This window comes from Phaenicophaeus curvirostris, chromosome 17 (genome assembly GCF_032191515.1).
Source record: "Phaenicophaeus curvirostris isolate KB17595 chromosome 17, BPBGC_Pcur_1.0, whole genome shotgun sequence".
Taxonomy (NCBI): domain Eukaryota; kingdom Metazoa; phylum Chordata; class Aves; order Cuculiformes; family Cuculidae; genus Phaenicophaeus; species Phaenicophaeus curvirostris.
The window spans coordinates 8,878,243-8,896,204 of NC_091408.1; the positions used below are offsets into that span (position 1 = coordinate 8,878,243).

Below are 17,962 nucleotides of genomic sequence, written 5' to 3' on the forward strand. Positions count from 1 at the left end.
TACAACCTATAAAGTCAGGGATTAAAATTGCAGGTAGTAAATGCAGAATTCCCCGTGGTGCTTCTGGTGCTGTCTGTGTGTGCGGCGGCTGCGTGTCTCCGTGCAGGTACAGGCGAGGGCCTGAAGAGCTCTATTTGGAGAAAAAAAGCCTTCAGAGAACACTCAAAGACATGTGATGCTCTTGGAAAATTATGCAAATAAAGAGGAGACGAAGACATGAATAGAGTTTGGGGAAATAAATCAAGTTAACACCTGAGGCAGCTTGTTTTTCACATTCGTAGACATCTGGAAAAGAAGTTGTAAGCGCGATAATCCCAGCAGAGCTGCTCCAGCCCTCACATCAGCCCCAAAGCCGGCCCGGACCACCCCCCCGTCCCCGCAGCGCCGGCCGAGCGCAGCCGAACGGAGTCGAGCGCGGCCGAACGGAGCCGAACACAGCCGAGCGGAGCCGAACGCAGCCGAGCGGAGCCGAACGCAGCCGAGCGGAGCCCCGCCCTGCCCCGCCCACCGCCCCAGGAAGCTCGGCCCCGGCGCCCTGCCCGCCGCCGCGATGCATTGTGGGGCGGCAGCAGCAGAGCCAAGATGGCGGCCAGCAGGAGGCTGATGAAGGTAGGAGGCAGCGCGGCGCCGGGCAGGGCCGGCGGGCGGGTGGCGGTGAGCAGCCCTCGGCCCCGGCGGCGCTCCGGGAGCGGGGGGGCGCCTCCCCGGCCGCGGCCCGGCCGAGCGGGCTTCCCCGCGGGGAGCGGCGCGGGCCGGGAGGGAGCCGCCGGCCCCAGGCCTTGGCCGCGAGGGGCCCCGTGCGGGCCGGGCCCGGGGGCTCCGCCGTGACTAAGCAGCGCGGGGCCGCTCGCCGCCGCCCGCGGGGGGAGGGCTCGGCCCGGCCGCGGGGATACGGCCCTTTATGTTTCGGAGAGGAACCGCTTCCCGCTGCGAGGGAGCGGCCCGGGGTCGGGGCTTCCCTCGCCGCCGCGGGCGCGTCCCCGCCGTGTCCCCGCAGCGTTTGTTGGAGACTCGGGGGAGTTCGAGCCCGGGGGTGGGGAGGGGGCGTTTTGCGATAAGCCGGGGAGCGCGTTTCTCCGCGTTTTCCTCGAGGGGCTCCCTCAGGAGCGGGCGGTAACCGCCGCCCCGGGCATTGCCGGCGGCAGCGCCGTGCGGCTCGTTGGAGACGCGCGCGCAGAGCGAGGTGGAATTTGTCCCCCCGCGCCGAGCCCCGGCCCCGTAAATCGCTGAACTTCCCGGGCGAGTCCCGCGGGAGGCGGGGAAGGGCCCCCCCTCCGGCAGGCGATCCGCGAGCTCTATTAAAACCCGTCCCTGTGGGGAGCGCTGCGACTGTGCGCGAGAACTGGCCGCGTAGAAGGGCGCTTCTGTTAAACGTAGCCTGTGAACATCCGATTTTTAAGGGCGGGGACCCCAGATAGGTGTGGGAATTCACTGGGTGGCAGAGTTTGAAGTTTCGTTTCCTTAATTGTGCAGATCACAGAATCACTAGGTTGGAAAAGACCCCCAGGATCGAGTCCAACCATAATTAACACTATACATATTTATACATAATTGACCACTATACCTCGGTCATTTCAGCAGACAACATTAGCCCAGCAGTGCTTTTGCAAGGCTCCTTCTGTTCTAAACGTGCTGTGGAGCAACCAAAATTAAATGATAAATATATTGTCTGCAGAGTCATCCATGTGTATTAAATTAGGAGGTGTAAATCTTTAATCGTCCTTAAGGATCCTGATGAGATGGCATTTGTTCTGCTTCGTTTTTGACAGGTGTTATAATTTATCACAGCTTTAGTGCCTTAATCAATATGTCTGTTGCCTTAAACTCCAGTAGGGTTCCCCTTAGTGTCAGATAGTAAACCACCATGTACCTTTTATCTTTTTGTAAGGCAGGTGTTCTGAAAAAAATCCATTAATGTTCAAAAGGACATAACTGTTGCTGTGGTAGGAAGAAGATATAGTTCCAGTTATTTTTCTTTTTAAATTTAAAATGGAACATAAACATCTGAAAGGCAACGAAAATTGCTCCAAATAGCTGCAGTGCTTCCTGCTTTTCATGCCTGCCCCAGTTCCAACCATATTTCTAAAATGTTAGTGCTTTAACCTCTCACTAAAATGCCATAAAAATGGAGTTCATGTTGTCAACCTCTCCTTTTCTAGAAAATCGGTGTGGCAGTTGCTTTTGAAAGGGGTGGTGTAGGAAGGAAGCTCGAGAATCTCTTCTTACATTTTTACTTTCATTTTTCTTTCCTGGCGTTTGTGGGCTGCACATGGTGCATGCGTTTTGGTGCCGGTTCCTGAGCTGCGAGGTGCTGTATCACGCAGCTTGGGAGGCTGCTAAACGAGCATCTACCTTCCTGCCTTTTGGAGATTTGAGTCAGCCCAAAGGGCTCTGAGTTTTGCTATTCATCTCTGTAGGAACAAAGTGGAGCTCTGGCACTGACGGTGCAATCTGGGCTGCTGCAACGTGAGGTTCGGGGGGTCCAATCTTGGATGTGCCTCAACCTAATATCATGAAGTTCAGAATTCCCAGATCCACTCTAAAAAGTCTTTCACTGTTGCAGTTTTCTGATACAGAATTGTGTGTTGTGCATTCATCCCAGGTCCATAGAAAGAGGAGTGATTATAACACTATATAAGGAAATAGAGGTTTTAAGTGTATCACTCAGTTATGTTTGGAGTAATTTAGGATAAGCTTTAACTGTGTCTCCTTTGAGCTCAATGTCAAGTTTGCCTTCGGTAAGTGACAACAAACTTTGAAGCTTTTATAAGTCGCATAAAGCAATTCCAACCTCCTTAGGGGTTTGCCAGCATTTTGAAGTACTGCATTTTTCTGGACTTGTCATGCATCATAGTTGTTCATGTTAATCACAGTGGCTCAAAGAGATGGCACGTGGTAATTCATAATACACTGTCTGCCTGCAGGAAACTGGGAATATCAGTACAGTTCCCACCTTTCCTGAGTGTCCTTTTGAGGTTGTGGAAGCCATTTCTGTCTCCAATTTGTAAACCTCTTTGTGAAAGAAGTATTGCAGGTTTTGCCATTACTTTTAAAGTTCAGTTTTAATCATGAAGTCAGGTTAAGATTGTTTTATATCTTAGGCTCTGCTTCAGCAAATTACATTCCCTAGGCCAAAGACCTTATTTATTGCCTGGTTTTCTGAGCTTTGTACCATCAGGGAGTTGGACTGAAGTTGTCTCTGCTGATTCACGAAAAAATCAAGGTTAGCAAAAATGAGACCTAAACATAGCTAGTGAATCATATTCCAGCAGCATCTGAGTGGAGTTTTCATCAATGAGCCACCGTCAACCTCTTCAAAGAGCCACAGTCGTCACATCCCGACTCCTCATGGAATGTGAAATGTGGGACCAAAGCAGTCTTTGTCAAGGATACGTTGTTATGGACCATGTCTCCGGTTAAAAAACCAGCGAATATGGAGTAATTATTTTTAGGAAAGGCTCTAAAGCTTCTCTTCTAAGGGAACTACTTTGCTTCAAAACCCTTTCTAATAAAAAGCACATTGTCTCCAAGTATGTGTGACTGGGAAGGTGGATCTCCAGGAGATCTACCAGAGATTTTGGTGAAGCGTTTTCACAGTTACCACCTGCTAATGCAGAGCAAGGCACCTTCCGTGCAAGAGCTGTAGTGGAGCGCTGTGGGGGAAGGGAGCGGCTGTGGCTGTTCTGGCACTGGACAGTCACAGTGTATCTATGGAGTGATGATGTGGGACTGAGCTGCACCTGTAGCAGATGCTTTTTGGTGACAGCTGAGCAAGTGGCACCATCCCTGCTGTGGAGCTGCTCCCTTGCTGGAGCCAAGGAGTATGTAGGATCAATGCCTTTGTTTCCTGTTTTTCAGATGCTCTTTAGTATGAAAAATTGAAAATATATTTGAGAAGTAGCCAACACTTCACATATGAAATGAGATACTTAGGCAATTATTTTAATATTACTGGTTTTACACTGCTCCCGTAATTGCAGAATCAAACATTTATGCAACTGTTGAACTCCAAGGTGAAATCCAAACTGAAGGCCGTGGCCTGGTGCCCTGTGCAGGTGGCCAGCCATCTCCAGCACCCCAGCATCTTGTACCTCCCACAGACCTCCAAGTAAAGGGGTTGTGAACAACCTTGGTACCTGAAAAACAGTTCTGAGTTTATCCAGACACCTGTTCTCAGTAGCCGGGGAGATGTGGTGCCGGGAGTGGTGAGTATCCTTGTGCAGAAGTGAGAACAATGATCCATTTTCCCATTTTGAAACTGAGAATTAGCAAGAGGACTTCTAACAAAATGAAGATAGTTTGCCAGTAAGTAGCATCGCGCAGTGAATAAAAGGCATGTGAATATACAGGGTTGTAATGTTGCAATGGAAACTTAACAGTAGCTTTTATAAGAGCTAGAATCTACTTGAGGTTTTGGCTGGTTTTGTTTGATTTTTTAATTGATTTTGATATTAATCTGTTTAACATTTCTCTGCCCTGTATGAGATTCATCAAGTAGAACTGGCCAGTTCCTTATTCCTGTCCTGGAGCTGTTGCCTTTGTCAGGCTTCTGGTAGAGAATGTATTTATAAACAAGTAAACATAAATGGTAAACAGTTAAGAAACAGGGTTTAGAGGTACTTCAGTAGACTTGGTTTTGTTTGTGCATTAAGCACGTTTTGTGCTCCATGGAGAGCTGACTGAAGTCAGTACAAGCTCTTACACTCGTTCCTGTGTTCTTGGATTGCACTTCTACCTGTGTTTCTCTGTGCTGCGTTTTCCTGTCTGGCTTGGGTTTTCAGAGAAGTCCCAAAACTTGAAAGATACATGGGCAAAACAGTTGCAGTTGCAGGTTTTTTCATGTACTTAGCACATTTTAAGCAGCTGCCACTTAGTTTTCATTTCAAATATTTAGATTTTGCTTTGGACAGCACAAACAATTACACAATAATGAAAATCAAAATTGTATCTCGTTACTGATAATCCAGGATGGGTGGTGTGTACTGGGACTGCCATCGGAGAGCACCACTGGAACATATTCTCCCTTTCACTTGCTGCGTAACGCTTTCTTTGAACACATCCAAAGGACAAATACTGCATCTTGAGAAGGCCTTGTGAAAGAAGACATGTCGGTTTTACAGACAGGGAAACCAACACACCAAGGTCACACGCAAGGTTGATAGCGGAGTCGGGAATGGAGGCTGACGGAAATCCTTATGGCAGTCTCCCAGCCTTGAGTTACACCACTCCTGTGCTCCTTTAATTACATTACTTGACAGAATTAAGGGGTGGAGGACAAGAAAGGAATTAATCTATTTACTGTCTGCCCAGGCTCCTTAAGTGTTATTTTGAAATGAATATCTGGACTGTATCCTTGTACCTTGTAAAGCAGTTTTTGTCCCTTTGGAGTTGCTCAAGCCTGTGTAAAATGGAGGGTTAACTTTTACTCTCTGCTGTTTCGAAGTGTTTAGTATCTCATTCACTTTTTTATCAGTGTGTTTATGCTGCAGTTGTGTCTGCCTCTGTAGCTTTGAGGCAGTTGAGTCTTTATTATGGGGTTTGGCAGTTGCAAGGAAAAATGCAGAGCAACACTACAGGCCTCCCTGCTCCCACCCTTAAATTGTGGGTGCGAAATCGCTGATGCCCTCAGCCCAAAGCCCTGGCTGCCTGGCCTGCCAGTACCGTGTTGCCCTGGGGTGGGGGGGGGGTCACAGGATGAAAAAAAGCTGTTTGTAAATAAGCCTAACAGAGAATTGATTACTTTGGAGGGGCACGTGAAATCTTAAACGCTTCTAGGAGAGAAAAGTAATTCCTGTTATACACTGGAAACTGTCCCGAGTGTGTGGTCCCCCCCAGTCCTCTGCCAGGGTCAGCCGGGCCTCCGTGACCTCTGTGTCTGGGGAAGGGAATTGGGGTTTGTGCCCATCTGGCCCCTCTTTCAGCTGCTCTGGCAGGAGCTGGAGCAGCAGGAAGGGAAGCATGGATGTGGTCCTGATCCACTGCCGGGATGGCCTGCTTTTGTGGTTTCGAAAGCAAACTCCTGCCAAGGCGTCTGATTTCAGTCTGAAGAGGAAGATGTCCTCAATCACTTCTGGGTAGTCACTCGATTGTCTAGGCTGTTTAGTTCTCCCCTCATGTGGAAGAACTGAGGGGAAGATGGGGAGCAATTTGCATATTTGTTTCAAGCTTTTATGTGCTTTCATGCAAAGTTTTACAGTTTCGTAACAATCTCTGCACTGGATTATTGCATTTTGTATTTCAGCATCCATTTTTTTTTAACCTGAACCTAATTATAAAATGTAGGTGTTTAATTTTCCAGTAATGTGAAGCCATGCTTTTCTAATTTGTTTTATTAGCGTAATAACATACCTGAATTACAGAGTCGGAGCCCTCCCTGTTTCTGTGTCTGGGCAATTGTTCTCTGGGCCAGAAACATTGTAATGCCATCTTCTGAACCTGTGCCAAAAGCTTCTGCAGGAAAACTGCTCCCACGGGGACCTTATGGGGAAGATTTGTCCTATGTGCACTTTTTTTTAATGTGATAAGAAGAAAATTGTTGTCTAAACCCATTTTCCTTCCCTTGTTTTAAAGTGAAGGCACTTGTGATGCATGTTTATTCATGTTTAAGTAGGTACTGGTTAATTAGCATGATTTGTTCCTGATGTTTGATGGATTCTAGCTAGTGTGTAAATGGGCTTTATCCCTGACAGCCTGTGGAGCCGTGGTTTACCAGGAGCTGCTCCAGAGGCCACTCGGGGCTGGATGTTCTCTGGCTCTCTCAGGAAGGGTCAACCAGGCATCAGTCAGTGCTGGCTCTGCGCTGTGTGCACAGAGCAGGTGCGAGACACACTGCGCGCTGGCAGCTTCGGGGATTGTGAGGGAGCTCTTATAGCAGTGATAATAGTTATTTTCTTTTGAGTATTTTGCTTTGCTCTCTATCCCTATAAGTGAATCTCATGGGATTATTTTTGTGGGGCTTTTATATGTTTTCCTACTTTAAGGAAATAGAATAATCCTCTTACCCTTTAAAAATAAAAGCCCAAACTGTCTGTGACATTGTGTAAATCCAGCAGCAGTGGAATTTGGGGATTAATCTACAAGTCTAGACTAAACAGTTGGGTTTGGTGTTATGAAGTGTGTGTTGAGCATCAATTGAATACCTGATACTCCAAGGTTAAACTCCCATATTCCGAGGATGCTCTTGCTTTCCTGGGTGCAGTGAGCAGGGATGTAAATGATCATCTTCTGAAGTGTGGCTGGCGTGTGGGGTTTGTTTCATGTGCGTTTGGAAATCTTGTTTCCCCCTGGGTTTGCATTTTATTGTGATGCTGAGTTTATGCAACAGATTACTCCATGTATTAAATCTGTGCCAGTCCAATGCAGAAAGGTTTGATCTAAGATCAAACGGAGTTGTTTTAGGGGGGAAAAATCCCTGGATGGTACAGCACTTACACCAGGAAAACGCATCCTTTTTGTTTGTCAGCACTGCGTGAGCGGCGTTTCTCTGAACCAGAGTAGACCCACAGGCAGGTGCTTCAGTTTTGAAAGCACCAGGAAAGCTTTGTATTTCACTGTGGGTGACACTTGAATTTGAATTCAGTTATGTTCTCTTTAAAAATAAACTGCTCAATTCAACAGCAAAGGGCTGTAATTGTTACGGAGTTGAAGTGGAACCTTGAGGTGTTTGTTTTGGGGTCTTATTAAATACTGCAGGAAAGAGTTGCTACACTGGGGTTATACATCATTTTAAACCTAAAAATGCATCAGTGCTTGTTTTGGTAAAGCCTGGATCACTGGTCAGAATTGGTGTGACTGGTGCAGAAAGGGGCCTTGTTCAAGAGTGGCACAGCTGTAGAGAGGTATCTTAGTACATACTCTTAACTTGCAGGTACAAAATGGAGATCAAGCTGTCTTCTTGTGGTACTGGTCTAAATAAAGCTAGTTTGGGTTAGATTGATATTTTTCTGAGTTAGCGTCAATTTAAGTTGGTCATGAGGGAATCTGTTAGTCTTGAGTTGAAATGATCGGCCAGGTCTTTATCTGTGTTGAAAACTGGTACAAAATGATACTTCCGAACCACTATTTTCCTTCAGAAAATTGCTACAATGCTTTTTGTGGTTCAGAGTTTGTTACCAAAGGCACTGACTTGTATGTGAGAGATAAAAACATTTTTAGAAGCACTTCTTAAATACTCCTACTTCATTGTGTCTGTAATGGTGTAGTAACAAGGCATTCTTATATTTTTCTGATGTATAAAATATAAGGGTGATTTGATCCATTGTCTTCAAGAATTTTACTTCTCACAGGGGCAGAATTTTTTCTTATTAGTGTGGGATGCCACCACTAAAACCTCAGGCTTCCTTGAGCTTCTTTAACATTAAAGAAACCCATGTTGACCTCTAACCATTTTGAAAAATAAATATGAGCATCTGGCTTAGTACTGTTATTAACTTACACTTTGCTTGCTTTTCAGGAGCTTGAAGAAATCCGCAAATGTGGAATGAAAAACTTCCGTAATATCCAGGTTGATGAAGCTAATTTATTGACCTGGCAAGGGCTTATTGTTCCTGTGAGTATAGACTGCTCCTTATTCTAATGAGCTTTAAAACAAAGCAAGGATCACTTTTATCCCATCAATCCACAGCTTGGTAGTGCTGCTGGTGACCATTAGATCATTTTTGTACCCCAACAAGAATCTTTTTTTATTATAATTTATTATAGATTTTATTGTTATCTCTTTTATTATTGTGAAACCTGGCTCTCAGAGCTGTGGCTTTGTACAGAAGTAAGTTATTTGTAGATATAACTTAAGTTCATCTAGATCATACTGCAAATGTGCTCTGGGCAGTGAAGTGTGGTCCTGGCTTTAATTCTCATCTCTCTTCGGACTCCTCCTGTAGCCCTGGGTAATAGTATAATCTTCTCCTCTTGTTTGATTTGAGTGTCTTCTGTGGTTTGTTTGATCACGGTCTGGTAACGTCGGTGGGCATTTCGTATAACCAGTCTGAAGCAACATCCGTACGGAATTGAAGGTGTTGCAGCTCCTCTGGCCGGTACCTGCCCAGGTGCTTGGGGACGGCAGCCCTGGGCCCGCACGCACCTGTGGCTCAGAGGGCTGTGGGCTCTGTGATGGTGCTGGGGACCTGGACAGGTGTTAGAAGGGGCAAGCAAATGAAATATGTAGTTTATTACGTTAAGCTTGAAGTACAAAATCTATGTCGTCATAGGAAAAAAATCTGAAAAACTTCATTTACTCCAAAATATTTTTTTTTTAATTGACTAGATGTATTTCCAGGAGAAAGAGTATTGCAAAAAGTTTCATGTAAGGAAAAGGTTTGAGTTTTCAGAAGTGAGCACTTTATAAAGAGAGAGGTTTGTGTTTTGGGTGTTTTTAAGTAATTCTAAAAAAAATCCCACTTAAATTTCTTAAAGCACTACAGTCTTTGAAGAGAATGTTTCATAGAGGCAGATAACTGCTATGTTAATTAAATAGAGGGAGATTTGCTATGAAGAGGAAATCTAGTATGTTGAATTCTGTGGTTTAAATCACTTGTTTTTTCACCTCCCTCATTTCCCACTGCCAAAGCTTGTGCTCCCTTTGTTACAAGTGCTGCTGCTCAGCCTGCAGCCGTAGAGGCTGTGCCACTAGGGCTCTGGTTCTGCTTTTCCTTGGGTGCTGCCTGGAAGGCCCCTAACCAGTGTAAGTCTGTCTCTTACTGTACAACTTTGAAACATCTCTTCAGCAGCGCCTCGGCTCTGTTGGTCAGAATGTGTTTAGTCTCCTCTCTATACTCATATTCCACAAGTAATTCCTTTGAGTGGCAGAGGCTGCTTTGGCAAGTAAAGCAAGCAGATTTGACAGAGCTGAGGAATGGAACACTTTAATAAACCAGTCGGATACTCATGGCTCACGTGTAGCAGTTTACTACTCTGATAGTACTTTGAAGCAGTAGAAGATTTTAAGATTGGTAAATATGACTGATAAAGCAGGCCGCCACAATACGTGTTTATTGCTGTTAGAATTAGCAATATGTGGGGTACAGCATCTATTCTTAACTGTTTCTGGTCACCAGAGTGTGATCTCAGTGTTTGGTTTGCAAAGGTTCGCAACATCCCAAGTGTTTGAACATGGATGTGGTGAACTCCACTTCATACCTGCCTTCTGGCTGGTCGTGTGCCCTGTTACAAGGGAAGCACCTGACGTTCACCACTGGTGTAGGTCGGGGCGAGTTCTGTCATTAAATTGTACTTCCTGTAGTAATTAACGAAGTGTCATGTTGTATGTGGCCAGAAGAGGAATAATGTTTATTTTTGGATATGCTACAGAAGATGCTTTACTCTTAGCATATTTTGTTTAGCGATTGCAGTGCTGAAGTTGATGGCTTAAAAATGTCACATATGAGCTGGCTGTGAGCTTAATTATTTTGCTGAGTTTTGTGTTTCAAGTTTTAAGCACTGCTTCCGTTTTAGAAAATGTCCTCGCTTAGATTTTACAGCCGGATTGCTCATAGGTTAGTGGGACTGACCAGTTACTGATTATTGAAGTCTGTAACTAGGCATTATTTTGGTCAGCTTCTTAAGGAAGATGTGAAAGACACAAAGGTCGGTATTTTAACAGTGCTCAGACAGAATTACTGTGAAAGTTACTGCTTTAAAAGTTTTTGTTGTGTGTACCATGTTTTGTGCTTTAGTGCAACTGTTAGTTTTTAAGGGTTTGCTCAGCAGAGGAGGAGATTGGAGGTACTGTCAGCTTCTTTAGGGTCCGTGTGTCAATGAGCTGCAGTGCAGAGCTGTGCTGCCTGACAGGCAGTCCGAGCACTGGGTCCATTTGAACGTCCTCACCAGTTATTGCAGGGGATGGAGGCGAGAACAAGTGAGCCGTGGGGACAGAGGCACCAACTGCTTTGGTTGTCACCACCACCAAATAATTATTTGTTAAACTCTCAGAGGGTTTTGGATAAGAAGTGGTGGTTTTGAAGCTGCTTTTCCCTTGACTGTATTTCCTAGAAACACACAACCAGACAATTCCGTATGGATAAAACTAAAATTAAATATTTTCTGTTGAATAATACTTTAATAGACCACTCCCCACCACCAGATATCGTTAAGCCTTTTCTAACTTTTGGAGTGGGTTTGATTGCTGGGCGTGATCTGCTTTGCTAATGAAGAATGTGTGATTATGCTTTACATGAACTAAAAACTCTCATCCTTTGATTCTTGTTCCCAGAGTGCTTGGAAAGGCTTCATGCCACAGTTCCTGTTTGCAGTGCAGAATCCTATTTTCATAAGTTTTAAATGTAGTGATGCTTTGTTTTTGTCTCTTGCCGTTAGTATTTGAAGCCGAATCAATAGTCTTAACACATTTTCTAAATGAGATTCTAGGCATTGTTTTTTCTGTTTCAGCGCGAAGAACTCCTTTGTGTACTTCACGGTTCTCTCATCAGGCTTCTTCACAAATGATCTGATAAGAGTGGGTGCTAAAACTGCACATGAATTCAGAATGTTCTCATCAGAGAATATCTATCTTTAGTACCAACCAACACTGAGCAGGTTTTTGTGTAGTCAGCACAAAAATGTTCTAGGAACATATCAGGACATCTGACCAATCAAATTGCTTTGCTGTTTGTGCCACCATGTTGTGAGACATGTGAATAACTGGGTTGAGAGAAAACAGTTTTCCTTGTCAGGTTTCCTGTTTGTGTCTCAGAAAGGGTTTGTTTTTATAAATGCAAAGTTAGGTACAAAACTACATATTAGATAGGACCTCGAGCTTGGGGTAAATGGGATTGGGTGCTTTCTTAGTGCTAGAAATGTCAGCCAACAGCAGAACAAGGTGACCTGCTTTTGCCAGGGTGAATGCAGCCATTGTACAGGTTGTGTTGCCTCTTACCAAATAGGCTTTGGCGTTTCCTGACACAGACGTGGCAGCATGTGTTGGAAGGGAGTGCCTTAAGAAGAGGTCGTTTGATAAAGCATTTGATAACGCATGCTCCAGACTTCGATCTTTCTTAACTGTATCCATTAGAATATGCCAGATTGTTGACCTTCTGCCTTCTTGTTGCAGGACAATCCTCCATACGATAAAGGAGCCTTCAGAATCGAAATCAACTTCCCAGCAGAATATCCATTCAAACCTCCTAAGATTACATTTAAAACAAAGATCTATCACCCTAACATCGATGAAAAGGGGCAGGTTTGTCTGCCAGTAATTAGTGCTGAAAACTGGAAGCCAGCAACCAAAACTGACCAAGGTAGGACTCCCTGTGGAGAAAACTGGGTACCAAGAAATTTGCGTTGTGTTTAAATTGAAAGCCAGCAGCATTTCAGCTTGTCAGCTGGCCTCTGCTCTTCTGGTGTTTTCATTGTCGTAAGGTTTGTGTTGTGAATCACATGTGGTGAGCACAGTGCGCAGCTCTTTTGGAATCTCATTTTGTTAGTGGAACGTGAGGTACGTGGCACGTGCACCTCCAGGGAACCACACAGCTCTTCATGGGTGAAGAGTTCACCAAGGTAGTGTCCTCAGCACACTTAGAAACCCTGATGGCAGCATTTGTGTGGGTGTTGTTTTGCGTTTCTTTTCAAATGGTGATTTTATAGTGCAGAGGTGTTCAGGAGATTCCTGAGTGTTAGGAGGGAAAGGGTCTGAAACCTCAAGGCTTTGCATATTTTATAATCCCTACCATGGGGACCATGTGGTTTGAAATATCTAGGGAGTCATAAACAACACGTGAGCTCTCTACACAAATTAACTCTCAGTTCTTCAAAGATCAGTGCTGTGAGGCTTGCTGTGTAGGATGTCTTTGGGTAAGAATTTAAATATTTAAAGAAAAAAGGTTCCCTTTGGTTCTGTGTCAGGCTGAGAGTGGGATCTGAGTACGTTTTTTTTGTTGTTGCTTCCATTGGTTGTTGGGCTGAGAATTTCATGTTTTCTGGCAGGTAATGATTAGTTTGATATTAAGTATTTATTATTGTGCATAGAGAAAGAGAAAGTATCCTTGCAAAAACAGCATGATTTTTGATAAGATGAAACACAAATGAGCAGCGGTTCTCAGTCACTGAAGCTCTTGCACTGGACCGAAGTATCTTGCTCTGTAGGAGAACATATTCCCTTCTTCCAAGCATCTTTTTTCCAAGTATCTTTAAGGTTTCTTTCTCCTCTGTATTTCTGTACACTAATAAAACCACTCATGGTTTGCAGTGTCTTGCCCCAGAGACAAAATAGGAAAACTGCAGTTGTTTCAGAAAGTTGGAGCAGTTGAGCGTTGGTGAGAACAGAGGTGGCAGCAAGAACCTGCTCCACAGATCAATGAAAATCTTAATTTGTTGTTGATTTATCCGAGACTAAACAGGACAAAGAGCCTTGGGAGAGATGAAATGGAAGCAATGTGTAGAAGTCTTCTGTTAACGCCTTAGCAATTGTCCTACTCTTAGGAGCCTCCTCTAGCCAGCTGAGGGAACAACATAATGTCTGAGTTGAAGCGCAAGCTGGCATTCGCTGCAGCTACAGAAGCAACTGTTTGTGCACAGGGAATAGTGTGTCCCCGTAAAGCAGCGATTCCCTTTTTATCTGAGAGTGAATAAATATGCTAACAGCAGAATTTGGAACAAAACCTGGGTACCAGAATATTGCACATCTTGGTTTCTGCTGTTTAGTGGTCATTTGCTTGTCATCCTAAATCTTTCTTCAAGAGGTCATTGCAGTGTCCACGTCTCTCCTTACTGCGTGGTAGTTTGAGCCTCCAACACTGCTGTTACAGCCCTGCTGCACTCTCTTCCTTTTTCACAAGCGCTTTTCTGCACTGAAAAATGAACTTCTGTCTTTTTGCTGCTTGGGCCTTTCTGAAGGAAATGATGCAACATTGTTAGTACAGCATCAAAGTGACAGGTTTTGATCATTCAGGTGTCAAGAAAGCGGAGAGATTAGGTTTATCATAAATCATTAACTCACCTTTCATGTACTCAAGGTGCATTTTTTGCTGTAGTTTTTATTAATTTATGCTTAATATTAAACCGGGCTGTTGTGACAGCGCAGTTCTGAAATGCTGTGGGTACTGAGGCAACTCCTGCTATGACAATGCTTTTTTTTTTCTGGTTCATGTGTTTAATAACCTCGGTGACGCAGTAACACTTGCTCTGTAGTGTTGTAGCTGTGTTTACTGAGTGAAAAGGGATCCTCAGGGGTGGTACTGGTGTGAGTTTCCTACGTGGTCAGCAACAGGGGGATGTTGATGAAATGACTGTAAGCTGGGGTGAAGAGAGCCCTGTGGTGCTTACCCACTAGTTGGCCCCGTGTATCGACAGGCGGGTGTCGTTGGCAGCTCAAGGCAGGGGGAAGAACTGTCTTGTTTATGAGGGAAGTGAGAGCCATAGAAAAATAGTGGGGAAAAACCCTTCCCAAAAGCAGGCCCAGGTTCACCTGCATCACTGTGACATGTTAGGAACACACCTGACATGATGGAAATTGCATCTTCACCCAGTCCCTTTCAGATGAAGGTGTGTGTGAAACAGTTTCTTTCTCAGCCACAGGAGAGTGTTTTTGATAGGATGCCAGTTACATGGGGAGTAAATTTGTGGTGCGTTTTGGTCTCTATTCAAGTTAACTTTTGTTTACAAATACAATTTTCTGGTGTTCATTCATGGTCATTGAACTGAATCTTGGCGTATTACTATAGCTTATTCACTCTTTGCTGTTGAAAAGACCCTAGATTTATGGGGATGTATTTAAATGCAGTTCAAGCTCTTTTACTGGGGAATTCTGCTTACATTTTGATTTTTAAAAGTTAACCATCTTAGTCTCTGATGGTATTTATACTTCTTTTGACAGTAATCCAGTCCCTCATAGCACTGGTGAATGATCCACAGCCCGAGCACCCCCTCCGGGCTGACCTAGCTGAAGAATACTCTAAGGACCGTAAAAAATTCTGTAAGAATGCTGAAGAGTTTACAAAGAAATATGGTGAAAAGCGACCAGTGGACTAAAATCTGACACAACTGATGTCAGCAACGTATGATAGAAGATCGGAGCAGTGCATTTGAGACACCCCGTAAAGCAGGACTCTCTGGAAAATTGACAAGTGCCACCTTTCGGTGTTAACTTGTGGCTGTTACTAACTTTCTACAGTTTTCTTAATCAAAAGTGGGCTAGGTAACCTGTAAAGAAAGGATTAAAATTTAAGATGTTCTAGTTCTGCTTTCTTTGTTTAAAAATCACTGCTTCAATATACTTTAAAGTATGCTGTTTTCTTTTTCTTGTCAGAATTTATCAAAAATATCTTAGACTTATATTCTGCCCTTAAATTGAAAAGGTTGTGGCTGTCATTTCTTATTTTTCCTTGCAGTTCCCACTCTCTTGAGTTCATTTAGTTCTTCATTGAATTTTATCCCCCTCCCCAAACTGATGTTTTAGAAAAAATATCCCAATTCTGGCAGAAAATGATTGAGTGTTTGGCAGTTTTGTTTACTTTTCTTTTTAAATGTTGCACTGTGCTTTCTGGGACTTGTTGCAAGTTCCCCTTAACTTCAGTTTGTAACATAATAAACAAAACCACAAACAAATCCCACAAAAACAATCAGAAGTAATGTCCAGGTCTTATGTAAATCTGGCTGATGTTACCACAAAATGTTTATTAAACGGGGAAACCCAAGTTTTTGTGTGCGTCATTGAATTAAAATATGGCTTACGTCCTGCTTCTGGAAAAAAAAAAATCTGTGACAAACGAGTAGTGGAATGTGATGACAAACTTCTTTCACTTCTGTTCCTAATGCGCGTGCAGAGCAGCTGGGGAAACGTGCACAGCACAACATCGCAGCCCGTTTAGAAGAGTTTCAGAAACTGGGGACCAAGAGGTACCAAAGTGGTAAACTGTGAGTTAAAAGTCAGTATTTTAGAAGCGCTCATTTTGAATTTGGTATTAAATCTGAAAGCCCAGCACTGCTGGTCATCTTAGCACACTTCTCCATCAGAGTGCGTAGGAGGTGCCTGCGTGATGGCTCTCGTGCCACTTCCCAGCCCCAGTGCTGCGCTGTTCTTAGCGACAGTGGTACGAGAGCGAGATTAAGCAATAACCTCTAATCGAGTGCGCTGTGCTGCTGCTGCTCTGTGTGTTAAAACGTGCAGGTTAGATGATCTAATGAGTACTTCAAGTATCATTCTGTCATTCTAACCTAATGGGGCAGAGCTGTTTTCCCGTTGCTCGAGGGCACGCGCTGCGGGAAGCCCTCTCTGTTCAGAACTGAGCAGCCTTTGCTGTGTCGCTGTTGCTTTTCTCCTGCCTGCCTGTCTTTTTTTCCCCGGTCTGAAGTATGATCAGAGCTCCACAGTCAAACTGCCATACAGTCAAACTGCCGCCTCTTCCCCACCTGCTGAATTTGATGTGTTCTTCAGCACAGATTTATCTCCTGAAATCCGTGGGTATCTGGGAGCACATATCATTGTGATGTGCAGGACCTTGAGTTGGGAAACCCCTCCTGCCCAGACACTTGTCCGTACTCCTAAATTCAGTTTTAACAGCCTCTGCCTTTGCAACCTTTCAGAACTAGTGTGTCGAGCGGTAGGTCTCCTTTGGTTTAATGTCTTGTATATTTGCTATTTCTTCATTCATCCCTGTCATCCGGCTTTTGTTTCTGGTTTAGTGTAAACAGTGACAGCCCAGTACCTCACCTCTGTTGAACGTAAATTTTTTTATAAGTGAGGGAGCTAAAGAATTTTATGTTTAAGTGTTCTTAGGCAGATTCTTTGGCAGGTAAATAAAGTTAAACCACACTCACCTTATTCACGGAAACCTGCATTTCCTAAGTGTTTCCAGGCTTGTGAGAGCACTGTCTATTACCAGATTTTCACATCTTTGTGTCTTCATTTGCAGAAAGTTGGTACCGATTTTGTTTCATTCACGCTCACTCAGATTCATAATAAAATAATGCCAAATTATCTGTCAAGCTGAAGCGTGTAACTTCCGCATCACGTGAGTCACTGTACCTTTCGATCATGTCTGTTGGCATGGAAACTTGCCATTCGCTAAATTCTCTTTTTATTTAAAACAAAGCTGTAGTTTGCTGCCCTCGTTCCTACTAAATAGCATCCTTTCAGGTTGTGAGCCTCTGGTCTGATCTGCATTTATTGAATTGGTGCAACTTGGCGGCCCTGGGAAGGGAGCTGGAAGGGCTGTGAAACTCCCGGACCTCCGGTCGCTCAGACAGACCCGCAGCAGCGCTCTGCCCGCTCTCCAGCTTCCATCTGCAAAGGTCGCGTAGAAGACAGATATCGCTATCGGTCCCCTCTGTGTGTTCTTCACAGTTCAGTTTCTAAACTACGACGTGTGTAACCTGAGCAAGCGATGGCTTTTGTTTGTAGCCAGCCCTCTGAAAAAAGACAGAGCTCAAATACTGTGCTGTGCGGTTGAAGTCTGAGAAGGAAAAAACGAAGTATGGAGTCTTATGTTAACTCAGGAAATCAAGCTCTTGTTCTCTCTGGTTCCCTAAGCCATGCTGAATTCCAAATGTGCAGGTTAATATCCAAAATGAAAACAACGTACTGGTGAAACCACGCCCAGGAGCACTGGTATAGGCTTTCTGCAATTCCATTCTGCTACCCTAATAAAAATTGCTCTCAAAAGTTTTGTGATGTGGTTTTATTTTTCAGAGAGATTGGGGTTTTAGACTTCTTTAAGTATCCTGGTTTGCTGATGTTCATAGGTAGTGGTCGGAATGTGCGTTTAATTTGAACTCGGTGTTGTCTTTAAAGCTTTCCCAGAACCACTGAAAAACTTCCTTATTTCCATACGTTTTACGCAACTGAAAGGTTCCTTATTTAGAAGGCGTTTAGTAGTTGGCTATTCATTTCTCCTTTGAATTTAAAAGAAAAATCGGGGTTTAATTCTGTTTTCTTAAAAATACGGAATTTGCAAAATAGGTATTTTTTGTTAGTCATGCAGAGCTAAGGCAGGTACGACCGATGTCGTGTTTGGAGTGTTCAGCCAGCAGCAAC

The 17,962-nt window shown here is 44.1% G+C and overlaps 1 protein-coding gene across 1 annotated transcript; it reads left to right on the plus strand.

The window, feature by feature from the left end:
* Positions 1-494: 494 nt before the first annotated feature.
* On the plus strand, positions 495-17,590 carry UBE2L3 (ubiquitin conjugating enzyme E2 L3). Its single transcript, XM_069870699.1, has 4 exons — positions 495-609; positions 8,453-8,548; positions 12,044-12,230; positions 14,804-17,590. The coding sequence occupies exons 1-4, from the start codon at positions 583-585 to the stop codon at positions 14,956-14,958; spliced, it is 465 nt and encodes a 154-aa protein (XP_069726800.1). The 5' UTR covers positions 495-582; the 3' UTR covers positions 14,959-17,590.
* Positions 17,591-17,962: the final 372 nt, after the last annotated feature.